The sequence below is a fragment of the Taeniopygia guttata genome, chromosome Z (assembly GCF_048771995.1).
Source record: "Taeniopygia guttata chromosome Z, bTaeGut7.mat, whole genome shotgun sequence".
In the NCBI taxonomy this organism is placed as follows: Eukaryota; Metazoa; Chordata; class Aves; order Passeriformes; family Estrildidae; genus Taeniopygia; species Taeniopygia guttata.
Window position 1 is genome coordinate 70,062,418 of NC_133063.1, and position 13,594 is coordinate 70,076,011.

Consider the following 13,594-nt stretch of genomic DNA (forward strand, 5'->3'; position numbering starts at 1 on the left):
CATGGTCTTTAAAACTGTTCAACACTTGCTGAGAATCCAGCTTGGCTTTCACTGTTGTTGGAAGACCAAACAAATTGGTCTATGAAAATTATGTGTTATAGTGCATTTTCTAACCCTGATTCTTGGAAGAAAGACTGGTGCACAGCAAATGCCAACAGTGATTAAAAACTTTCTTTACTGTGTTTTAAGAAACCTACATATGTTCTTTTTTTCTATGTAGTAGCTAGAAAACTGATTCCCATCTGTTTGTGTTTGTCATGGCCAAATGTACAAAAATCTGTTTGTACTGATGGTACTTGTTCATCCGGACTAACATGAGTGGAATGTTCTATTTATGAATTACAAGATATAAAATTATATAATTTCCCACTGTTCAGGAAGGCTATTGCAAAGTATGATTGGTAGGTGCTAAAGGCTTGTTGCATACTACATTTTATTAGCTTAATTACTCTTAGGGAGAAAGTATTAGGCAGAAACACCAAGCAGGTCTGTTTCTTTGCTGTTCTGTCTTACAGCAGTGATGATTAGCATGAACAGTAGCTGCATGTGCCTGATACTCTTTAGCTCAGGGAAAGGAGGATAATGACTTTGGCACTTACTCTTTATTTATAATGCTTTGAAAGCACATGTGTGAAAGCTGCTTGGCACGTAGTTGTTTAGGAGCATGGTATGCTACCTAGTGCATTCAGGAATTTCCTCATAGATATTACTACAAAACTATTTCTGCTCTTTTTGCTTTTCATTCAGCTTATTAGGTTTTCTTTTTTAAAAAAAATTATCTTACTATTTCGCCAGCAGCTCATTTCGTATTATCCCTTTGGAGTCATGTCTGTTTACTCTAAAATTTCCAGCCAGCGTTATCACTGGTTCAGCTGTACAGCTGGCAGGAACAGTGAGAGCTGCAGCATATGCAAGGTGCTGAAAGCTCTTGGCAACTTTGCTTTTTTGCTTTTTCTAAATCTGCCATGGGCAAAGTTCATACAATAGAAATCTGCCTATGTTGTAGCTTACGTTGCTGTGACTTCTGGGTAGGTATAGGCTGGTAGTAATAAGACTATGAAAATTCTTCTAATAAAATGTTGGTGCAAAACCAGCATGGGTTTTCTGCATAGCTGTTGGGAGCCCAGTGATAATCCTTCAGTGGCCTATGTCATGGTTGCCAAGGAAGATTTGATACGGCTTCTTTCGTAGCTTTCAGCAGTGCTCTTGTCAACAGTGCTTAATTGGATAAGGAGATAGTTGAAGAGTCAAGTGAGACAGCCTTGGAAAAAAGGTGTGAGCTGATTTCTGTTGAACAAGTTTTCTATTATGTTTAAGAAAAATAATTCCTTTTTATAGCACTCCATAAAGTGAGAAACTGTAAAAGCCCTGTGCTTTGCCTAATGAAAAGCTATCTTTTGGGAGAGGAGAACTTGTAGAGTTATGACAAATTGAATGATCATCAGAAAACTACTGATCTTATGGAAACAAAAAGCAAAATGAACATTGATATTGTAACTTCTTACAAGAGGATTGTAACTTCTTACACAGAATGTGTAAGTGATTGTAATTGTGAAAAATTACAGTAGGGCCGAACTGATTGACTCTCAAGAATAACAAAAGGTAAGTCCATTTAAGATTTAGGTATTTTACAAGTTTAAAGGAAAGAATCTGAATGACCAAAGAAGAGATAACAGAGGGGCAAAACATTTCATAATGGAACAATAATAATGTTAAAAACAGATAGTGGAAATGACCAGATTTCCCCAGCAATATTAATTTGACCATATAACAAGAGATTCAATTTGTGGATTAAAACTGAAATTATCCAGGATAAATCCTTCTGCCTTGAGTCAGCTGTCAGATTTTTCTACTTTTTTATCAATGAAGCACAGCTTTCTGCCTAGAATATTTTGTCTGCATTAAATGTAGTATCATAATAATATACATCACATAAATCAATATAGTTTTGAAACAAACCCCCAGAAAACTGCTCCACTTTTTGCAGAATAAAATAGTAAACTGTCAGTTATAATCTTGGAAATTTTTTCCAGTTTCTTGCGAATTTTAATATTGTGTGTCTTACTAAGAATTTTAACACAAATATTTTTCCCCACAAAATAAATCAGGTTTTTTTTCCCCCACAAAAGAAATCAGTTCTTCATAATATTATTAGGTCTGAGGGAAAATAGTGCAGTGCATTTATCGTTGTATAATTTATTTTCCTGTTGTCAACTCACCCCACTGTCATGAATTAGCCTTGGCTGAAGGATAAACACCCACCCATCTGCTTGCTCACTTACCATCTACTGTTGGGGACTCAACTTGTGGAAAAGTAATTTAATTTGTTGCCAATTAAAATACATTTGCTTATTTTTTTTTGGGTAAACTTTAAAACAATATCTTTCTTCCTCCTCCTCTGAGGTTGAACTTCACGTTTCCTTCCTTAACCCTTTCCCCCTTTGCTTTCCTGAAGGTTATGGGGGAGGAAAGAGTGTATGCTTAGTGTACAGGAATTTCCTCTGTGCCATTTCTGCCTTCTCTCACTTTTCCTCTGCTTCTGCATGGGCTTTGCCCAAAGGTCACAGTTGTTTTAGGCTTCCAGCTGCTTTGGTATGAACTCTCCACAGGCTGCTGGGCAAGTACCTGCTCTGCCATGGAGACCTCTTTCCCTTGTTCTCTGACCTTTGTGTTCCCTTGCCATTTCTCACTCTACTTTGTGTTCCCTCCTCCTCCTAGCTTTTCCCTTTGTTAGGCATGTTTTTTGTGAATCTTCTTCACCTTGGCTGAAGGGCTCAGTCATGCCTCAGGGCTGGTCCACAGGGCTGGCCGGAATGGGTTATGTCCAGCACTGGGGAACCTCAGGCCTCTCTCCATGAATGCTGCTCCTGCAGTTATCCCCCTGCCAATACCATGGTGCCATAGGCACACAATGCGGTGATTTATACTATTTAGACCATTTTCAGTTTCTGCTTTTATTTTGCTTTTAGTCTTCAAGCAAAGGTTCATCATCCAGAATTGTTGTTACAAAATTACATTTTCATGATAATGATTTATTTAGTGGTATATATGTGTTGCTGTAGTGCTTTAAAATCCCTGCATCTGTGATTTGGACTTTTGCTTGTTATGCTGCTGCTGAGACTCAGATAAGCTTGAACCCTTGGAGAATTCACTGTTATTTGAATCATAGTGGTTTTGCTAATCCCCTTGCTATATTTCATTTTGGAATCTGTCTTTCCTTAAATGCCTGTCACATTTATATTTAAAAATGTGACATTACATCTATGCTACTTTTGGCTTTGGCTTTATTATGCTGGGAATTCAAGATATGCCTTTCTGTTCTTAGGGACAAATGCAGTATAACACAATTCTCTGGATACCATAGCTGATTATTAAGGTACAGCATATTCTCTGGGAAAAACAGTTTGCTTTATGGACTGACTTGTTCTGCACTGAAGTGTGAGGTATTGAGGGCATTAAATTGCATGAATATTGGCTTGTAGCACATGTCAAACTGCAAAACTAAGTTAATCTTAGTCTGTGCTAGCACATGTGTACTTAAATTTAAGTGGTAGTGAATTTCTGTAATTTTAACATGCCTGGGAAATGAAATTACTTGTCCTAACTGTGGATAGCTGTGGTGGTTTTAAACTAGTGTTCTTTCCCCCCTTTTTTTTTTTTTTAATTCTTTTTAACCTGTGCTCATTCTGGGAGGTATGTTAACATAAGTTGCCATTGTACCTTCTTTTCCTGTATAGTCACAATGAAGTTTCTGGTTTATATTATAAAAAAATCTGGTTAATGAAAACAATAAGTGTTTTCATATTAATTGCAGTCTTAGGCAACAGCTTTTGTAACATAAACTTAAAAAATTATTGTAAAGCTGCCTTCAGAGTTAGTGGTGAGGGAAAGAACAGTAATATGTATGTACTGTTTCTTTCCCCTTGTATGCTTTGCTTTGTAATTACTACTCTCTTTTTCAAGTCTATTTAGTTTGACTTTCAAAATCCCTATGCACTTAAAAAACCTTATGAATGCTGTACATAAAACTGTTGTTATTGAGGTCACATGGGAAAAATGTTAAAGCTATGTTTCAGTATATTTTGCTTCTAAATGTTGTTTAAGGGAGTCTTCTATGGCCACATTAAACATGTCTGTCTGTAGACAACAAATGCCCAGACAAAAGACTCTTTGCTTTTTTGAAGGATACCATTGTTAGAATTTTTAGATGAGAGAAATCTTGATTTATTATAGTTGTTTATTCTTGAGAAACTCATTCAAAGAACTTTGTGAATCTGAAGAAAAAGTAAGTGCTATGTACAAAGATTATAGTTGGAGAAAAGGTCAGCTTTTTATTGTTTTCTACACATACAGTTCCTGGTTCTTGATCTCATTTGCAGTTAAAACAAACTTGATGGTTCACCTGATGGAAACAAACAACTCTTGTGTCATTCCCAGAAGCTGAAGAACGCATTCAAAACATTGTTCTTGGTGTGCATTTGCAGCTGCGGTTAAAATGGTTTGCTTCAGTTCAGTCATGCTGATAGAAGTCCTATGCTAGACTAAGGCCTGTGAGAACAGGGATACAATTCTATTAGAAGTTCCACATAATGAGTCACTTTATGGAATCTGTATGCTATTAATGATAGCTCTTTTCTTTAGACAGTCTGTTTTTTCTTAAAATGTTAGTTTTTAAGTAGCAGTGGACTGCATTGCTCTGAGTATAATGAAGTATAATGAACAATAAGAAATCTTAAATATATCAGCGATAACTACTTTATCAAAAGAAAGCCTGCCTCTAATATATGACTGAAGTTTCTATTTGAGTCCAAAGTATTAGACTAAATGACTACTAAAACTCTAACCAATTTATGATTACATTAAAATTGTACATAACCAGGAAAATCATGTGTTTGCACTCTAGATCATTGTAACTATACTGAATGCATGTTGACCACTGCATTTAAATGTTGAAATTTCCTGATGTTCAGAATTGATAGGTTTTAAATTAGTTGAGGAGAAACCCTCAGTCTTGATAGTAAGGCATCAAATGAAGTATTCTTACTAGGCCCGCTGAGTTTTCTTGGGGTTTCTTTTGCTTTTTGTGATTTGACCCTTTATCAGTATCATGGAAAAAGTATCTCCCACTTCTTCCTCTGAGAATATGCTACTCTTTAAGCTTATGCATTTGTTAAACAATCATTCTTGCATTTTACGTCATAATACAACCAATCTCTTTTAATTTGTCTTCTTTTGCTAACTAGTATCATTTATAAAAGTTAATGTGTGCCATAACTAAAGAATTTCAAAATTTACCTTCTGTTATCACTGATGAAGAAAATTTACTGGCTTTTAAACCTTGTGGAAATTACCATTTTCAGTGTATGTTTATAAGCCTGCTATGTAAAGATACAAATGAAGTTGTCAGCTGTTTTGTGTGTTTCATAGGATTAAAGAATAATTCAGGGCCCTGGTTCCACTGATTCAAGTCTGTCCTCATGGAGAAAAATTTTTGTCACTTCCTGTCTCTACCCACTTATATTTGAATAAATGGCCGCTGTCTCTCACCCTTTTGTCATCCACCACTCTTAATCTCTTCTCTTGGTAAGCTCTCAAGGAGCAGAGGGGTGCTGTTGGTTTCCCCCTGAAACATTCTCCATGCTAAATGTGCTCATCTCACTCGGTTTTCTCATGCTCTTTTTTCTGACTGCCTTGAACCTCTGCTGAACTCCCTCTTTCTTATTTACATTTTTCTTAAAGAGAGGAAACTGGATACAGTTATATAGATGTAATCTAAGCAAAAGGTGCTAAAAGGACATTAGTCTTCCAAAGTGAAGATAGGGGTGAGGGAGTACAGGGTGATTTTGTTGTTGTTGTTTTGGTTTAGCTTTGTTTTGTTTGTTTTTGTTGTTGTTAGAAGTCTTAAACTGGGAGCAGTAAAGCATGACAGGTTATATCGTATTTTCCCTAATCCTTGTTAATTAGCAAACTATAAGAGTGTCCATTAATGTTGCCATGTCTAATTGGATTAGTGGAATATATGATTTTTTTTAATATGTAGGAAATCAAACAAATATTTTATGTTGATAACTTTACCTCTCTTTTTTTGCCAGTATTTTGTAGTGTTTAAACAGAGTGTATGGCTTGGAAGGATGGCTTTAGTTTATGCTAACTGAGGAGTGCAAAACATGCAGAGTAGCAAGGCACCATTTTATGGTCCACATGACTGTGCTGCTGCATATGAGATACTGTAATTCAATAGCAAGTATGTTAACGAAGCTAGGAGGAGGCTATTGTTATGTGAAGTAACTGAATCTCCCACTTGTCAGGATAAGAAACAATGCACACATTCTTAATTGAGAAAACATTCATTCCAAGCCTAGCTCATAATGATGTATTTTCATGCAATGGCTTGGAGACATTAATTCAGACAATTGAAATGATTAGAAAAGTAGTATTGTCAGGAAAATGAGAATAATTTGCAGAAGAACAGGCAGATAAAGAGATTGAGACTGCACACATGATCTTAGGCATCTGGCCTAGACTTGTGCAAAACAGATATCCATGGACAGTGTTTCATTGTTTAAACATTGTTTTTCATTCAGTTATTTGTTCCTTTAAGATTAAAACCTTTCATTTAAAATAACTGTGAAAAGCTGCATGAATTACTGGTCACAGATCTTGAAACAAGTGCCTGCAGACAGGCTGCTAGTTATGTTAGAGCTCAGTTACGGGTTTAAGTTTTATTTCCTCTTTTGGCTGGCAGGCTGTGGGAGTCATGAACTTTCAGGTTACTTCAGGGAAGGAGTTTTTTTAGCTGAAGCAGAGAAGATTGATATAGATTATTTTGCCTGTTCTCATTTTATTTAAGTGTAAAACATATGCAAATTTTCCAAGTGTGGAGCAACTTATGTTTCCCAGAAATCTAAAAATTGTACTTGAACAAATTTTTTGAGTAACAGGATGCAGACGAAATCAGCTGCAAAGGTATGAAGCCTCGAGGACAAGTATTCAAGCTATGAGTGAAAACTGGACCTACAAAAGTGTGGAGTGGTGGTAATGGGACTGCCTTATTGGAATTTTTTGTTGTTAGCATCATGGATATTTAAAAATTATTCTTATATTATCTGATGTTGTCTTATATTGTCTGATGAAGAAATTAATTACCACTGTTTTAAAATGCTGAAACCATGGCAGTGAGGTGTCTTTCTCAGTTAAGCAAACCTGTTATCTTATCCCCTTGGTGTCTCCTCTCAAATGTGGAGGAAAATGTTGCATTGGTCCTAAGTGATACTGTTGTGACAGGAGAGTGATGTGGCACAGCTTCTGGCAGAGGTATGCAAGCCAGCAGAGTGTCAATGCTTAAATTTCATTTGTTGGTTCAGTGATGTGAAAAGATGGACCTCTTGTGGCAGCTGGGACTTCATCTCTTAGAAATGACCAAATCTGGGTCTATGTAGCTGATGACTGTATGAATACAGGATGTTATTCAATAAAAGAAATGGAGTTGCAGATACTATGAGTAACAATTTTTTTTTTGTTGTAGCAGTGATATAGTACTGTCACTACCATTGTAGAAGACCACAGTAAAAGTCACCTGAAAGACTATAAAATTCTGAACATTTGTGTGCCAAAAAGTTAATTCAAAAAGTTACAGGAAGGAGTCTTATTTGAAAGCAAGTAGAAGAAAACACCCTTTTATTGAAAAGGGCACAGTTAGCACACAGAGAGACGACAAAGGTACAGAAGCTGGATCGAAACACAAGCTACAATTTTATTTATAAATGCATTTTAGCTTTCTGATTTTCTCCATATAGGCTGGATCCAGGACACCAAAATGTACTTGCGTTGTAAGTAACCAAGTCCTGTAGCTATGTTGCAGACGTGGTGGGTTTAGAAACATGACCCTTGCAAGTATTTTAATCCCAGTACAAATATGAAAAACACTTAGGCAATCTATGAATATATTTAAGGTAGCATCACAATTAAATTTTCATGCTTAGTGGAAGTGAACTTCCAGACTGGGGTCTTTAAAAACAGTTTAGAATATGATAACAATTTTTTTTTTCTCTTCTTAATATTAGGGTGGGTAGCTGGGTAGGTCAAATGAGGAAAAAGACATATGGAGGCCATGCATGTAATTCTATGGATATTAATCAGAACTGAAAACCCATATAATAGGAATTAATTAGGCATTTTTTTTTTCTAGAGGTTAATGCTGAGTTCAAAAGCATGAGGCCAAGAAGGGATATACAATAAAAGTGTTTACTTCTGTGCAGTAGAAATAGACATCTTGATTCTGCTTTCATTTGGTGACTGGTACCACTTGCTTGACATAGCAATTCAATTCTGCTTGTTAAGATTCCCATAAATGGAGCATCAATAAAATTTCAACCTGGTTAAAACCTGTGCCTAAAAAAAATAGGAAAAATAGATAGCTTTTTGTAGTTGAAATATACTGCTTGGTATCTTTTTTTTTTTTTTTTTTTTTTTTTTTTTTTTTTTTCCAATTACCTCCATAATCAGCCTGAAAGAAATAAACATTAGAAGGAAATGAACCTCACAATCCAGATCTCATTTGATAGGTACGAAACCAAAGAGCTTATTTGTGGGAATTCCTGTGGTAATTGCACGCCTTTGTTGGATGATGTTTCATTTAACTTGATACTGTATGAAGAATGTGAACTTTTAGTAAGGTTTTTCTAGCTCTCTGTTTTACTGGAGTTGACATTTTCCATAGGAATGTTGTCCTTGGAGAAGACGACAGAGCATACAATAAATCCACCTCTGTGCCTTCTGTAGATGTCTGCAATAGTGAAGAAATTGAAAGGGGTCATTTTGTCTTTTTAGCATAAAGGGTAGCAGGTATATTATTTGCTGAGTAAATGTTTCAGAGAAAAATGATTTCAGGAAGATGGGCATCTAGTTTTAGAAAGGTCAGCTTTAACTACATTTTTGTCCTGTAGCACAAACACTTCACACACACTTGTGATTAATTTGTATGATTGCAGTGTTCCTGACCCAGGCAGCAATAATTATTTTTGGTTTAACTTAATTCTTCTTCTATTTGTGACTCTCTTGCCCTGTTTTACTTACCCCTTAAGATACCTATGTTCACAAAACTTTTGATTCTGCAAGGCATGGTGCATCCTTAGTTTCCATCCTCAGTCAGTAGAAGATGAAGAATCTTTGTATTTTATCAGAAGATGGAGGCAATTTATCAATGAATGAAAATGCAGTAATTCCAAGTCCTTCTATCTTCCCTGATCGAATTTCATGATGTACAAGTCTTGATTTTAAATTGCTAGTTCTTTTCCAATAGGTTGGTTATAGCTGAAAAGAACATGAAGTGATATTCCCCTTTTCTGTGTCACGTCCTTCCCAGCGGCAGGTTTAGTGTTCACTGCATGTGTCTATTAAGCATTAATTCTCTAACTGTATTTAGTAAGAGAGAGCAATATGGTACGTACCAGTGCAAGAATCTTAATTCCTACAAAACATATGGCATAGAATTATCTACTTAGAGATGGAACAATCTGATAATAATTTGGTGGAGTGACATCTGCGCAATAAAATAAGATGCTGATCACACTGGAAAAGTAAATGCAGAAGTTGTATACAAAGTATTCTGACATCATCAGAAAGCCGTTATCATTCCTCCATGGAATGTTAAAATTTAATGATCTAATTTGGTCTTATCACATGCAGTATAAAAAAAAAACTAACCCCATTAAGTGTTCAGAGACCCTGCTGAACACAAAACTTCTAAATGGTATTTTCTGGGATTTGGACTTACATATGTTTAACAGGAAATAAGGGACTAAACTTAGGAGAAAAATAAAAATTCTGTGGTCATTTCCATCCTTTATTGAAAATGTTTGCAAATGCAGTTCTATGCTTTCTATAGTCTAATTTCTTCTCCTGTTGGCCCTACTAATCAGGATATGTTACTTAACATCAGTCTTCACTTTTGCCAAAAACCACAAGGACATAATTACAGCTTTTGCGAGAATGAAATGGCAGTGGTGATTCAATGAGGGCAATATAAAGTGTATTCATGTTCGAATGCCAGATCTGAACTAGGAGAGAAAGCTTCTGCAAATCAGAACATAGACTTGTATTTCCCAAATTCATGTAAATGCAAGGAAGCACCATTTTATTTTATGCACAATTGAACATCAAGATGGCAGAGCTTCTGTTTTAGGCTTTGCAATTGAGGATTTCCCTTCCTTCATGAATTTTTCAAAGTGGAATGGAAATACCTGGAAATTTGGACACTTCATGGAAGTTGAACTAAATTGTATTTCTCAAGTTGCAATTCTTAATTAAAACTATTACAGAATGTAAACTATTGTTTTCTTTAATTGAGTTCTTTAATTTTAGACATGCAGCAAGCAAGGAAAAGATCTAGTGAAATGATGGAAATGTGTAACAAATTCTGATTATTCTGCTTTAATTTAAGTACTGTGTTGACGTAGTTCCGTGATAGAAATGGTTTAATTACATGGTTGCGTAGAAAACTTCCTAATTGCAAGTCTTTAAGAGCAGATTTGATAGCATTATTTGGGTTTTGCAATACTGAATCTATATAAATTGTATTTAATGTAGAATTAGTCAATAGTCAATACTATTTGTTATTGATCCTTTTTACTCTTCTTTTGAATCTCATTTTCCCTTCTCAGTTTACTGTGACAAACAGCCAGGAAAAATGACTTTTGCATTTCCTTATGGAAAGGTACTGCTGTTGACATTGTTTGTTTTATTTCCCTTTTTTTTTTTTTTTTTTTTTTTTGATGTGGTATTTGTTTAAACCAGAAGTACAAAATACAATTTGTTAGAATGAGGTTGAATTATGTAATATTTGTCTTCACTGCCTGCTAACCTATAGAATTGATACAAGCTTGTTTAATGATAGATTTCAGGCTTGCTGCAAGTGGACATAGAACATTTTGTAGAAATGTATGGAACAGGTGGAAGCTAATACAGGGTTGATGGAGAAATCTCTTCCACTCTTTCGTCATGTTCTTTGTGGCTAGTAGACTTTTCACAGATTAAAAAGCAACTGGGATATCATACAGGACTGTCAGTTCTGTCTTATCAGTTCTGTCCCTGCCAAATCAAGTCTCCTGTAGAGGCTTCTCGAAGGGAAGGTATATATAGCAATACTGTGCATGAAATGCAAACAAGATATTTCCGTGAAGTTGTTAAGGACTTTAAATTTAAATTGCTCTTTCATTTATTTAATGTGGGATAAAATTATTTTTAAATGGACTAAAAATCAGTAAAAGAATGCATTTTGTAATTTTTAAGTAAGAATCTCAGTAATGTGAAATCCAGGCATAATGTTGTCTTGTGTCTATCTGAATAAAATATTCTTAAGGATCTTGAACTTTGGAACACATTTTTACTTTCTGGCAGCTTTTTGCACACTCTTTCAAAATCCTTACTAAAAAATATTGATGTTTAATATTCTAAGTAAGCGAGTTATGAAGAGGTAAATCTGATCACCTGTCTTAAAAAAATCAGTTACTCTTAATGAACTATTTATTTCAGTTTGGGGGGGGGGACCTAACGCACAGGAAGCTAGCCAAATTTTTGTTTTTTCCTGTAGAAGCTTCATTGCTTTTACTAGACCTTATGACTAGAGAAGTTCTTTATCTTCTTGCAGTGTTGTGGGAAAATATCTCCTATTAATTTGGCAGGAAAATTGAATAAGCAGCACACCATACTGTCACTCTCATAAGCAAAATCCTGATCTTTTGTCAAAACATAAGGAACAATTGGCTGATGGCAATTCTGATTACTTTAGAAAGTAATTATTGAAAGAAGGCATATAGACCTCAAACGATCCTTTTATCTTTTACAGCCACCCAAAAGGAATAATGATAAAATTACACATATTCTTTGTTGTGTTCTGGTTAATAAAAAAAGGAAAAGAGCTTAAACTAAGCATACTGTTCAGCAAGAGTAAAGTTGTTGTAACTTTGTCATGTGATGCCTTTTGAATCTATATGCTACAGAAGATCAGCATTTTTGGCAAGTCCTCACTGCATTTTAACTCCTTCTAGAGAAGTCTGTAACCTTTCTTTGTCCATTTATATAGGCTTTTACCCATAAGAAGAAAGTATTTTTGAAAAGTTTGTCAGCTAATTTAATTGTATGCTGATTTAAAAATACTAAAGTATAGTGGAAGAACACTTGGCATGTCAAGAGTGATTCCTAACTATTGGCTGATGAAGACAAAAATCTCTGAACACGTATGTTCCCAACTTCCACCAAGGAGTTGTGGTGGTTTCAATGTATATAAACTGGAATAAACATGTGCAGTCCCCTAGCCAAGGAAATGATGATACTTTTGTGGTTTGCAACCACAAGTATCTCTGGTCAAGTACCTTCCCAGATCTGGAGAATGGCTGGAGGATGTGCATGGATGTAGGAGTGTGGGAGAAAGACCATGGATGTATGTGGTCATCTCTTCTTTTACATAGATTAACACAGGTTTTGGTTCTAAAATAGTTTTTGTGCCCTGTGCTATAGGATAATAATGCTCTGAAATATTGAACATCTTTTGTTCTGTATTTCCTGTATTTCCCATTCTGTACTTCTTTCCTGTTCTGTATTAGTCCTACCTAATGCAGATGAACATGAATCTCAGAATAAAATCAGAAAAAGTTTGATTTGTACTTTTTATTGTCAGTGCAGTGTTTAATGCTACAAGATACTTCTTGGATCAGTAATTTCACCATCTAGCCTACCTTTGAATTGGCTAATGACAAGTCACTGTTTTTATTCCAGGTTATACTGGTATTTGAAGATATTAGCTATATTAGTAACACAAAGAATAATGTTTTGAGACAATTCCTGTTATAGATTGGTTTAATAAAATAAATTACACCAAAAACATGGCAAGGAATTCTGGTACCCTAATAAATGGTTTTCAGTTTCTTACGTAATGATGAACCTGCACGCCCCCCATTGAGCTCCTTATAGCAGTTTTTTATATGCATTCTTAGGTATTGTAGCACTTGCTGATACTTAGTTTGCTCTGCCTCTCATTCACTTTTATAGGCTGGTGTATATTTAAACAAGTTAAATTGATTTATCTGATGTTGCTGCTGTGTTTTGTTTTTACTGTTCTCTGAAAAACTTAAGTGCAGTACAGTGAAGTAATGTTCATTTTCCCAATCTTAGGGCATAGTAAATTATCTGAGTTAAGAGGAATGATGGTCATCATCTTGTGTCAGGACCTTTATTTGTACATTTAGCTTGCCATTCAGGACCTGTAATTTGGCTTTATTCTGTGTTTCAGTGCATTCTTCATCCGTATTTTATAGAAGGTAATCAGTCATTACTTCATCACAGGTGTTGGAAATGTAAAGAGTCCAGTAGATGGTCTTGCCTTATTTTGACACGTTATTTCTGCAGCACTGAGTACCTAGGGAGGTGGTAGAGGGAAGATTACCTTGTGCTTCTGTTTTTTTCAGGGTACTGAAGGCCAAAATACCACAATTGCCCAGTCCAAGTCCATTGTCACAGTGAAAAATTTTCATCTCATGCTTAAATGGAATTTAATGAAATGCAGTGCATTTCACTCTGTATACATTGCCTCCCATTC

General features: G+C 35.3%; 1 protein-coding gene across 7 annotated transcripts in view; it reads left to right on the forward strand.

Annotated features, from left to right (window-relative positions):
• Positions 1–13,594, forward strand: part of KDM4C (lysine demethylase 4C) — a 247,931-nt gene that overhangs the window by 99,358 nt on the left and 134,979 nt on the right. The window contains exon 9 of one of the 7 annotated variants that reach the window (XM_072922269.1): positions 6,942–12,662. The exons of the other annotated variants lie outside the window; for them this stretch is intronic. Coding sequence (XP_072778370.1) covers positions 6,942–7,001 — 60 coding nt within the window. The 3' untranslated portion in view covers positions 7,002–12,662. Of the gene's footprint in view, positions 1–6,941; positions 12,663–13,594 lie in introns of those variants that run through there. 7 annotated transcript variants of the gene reach the window in all.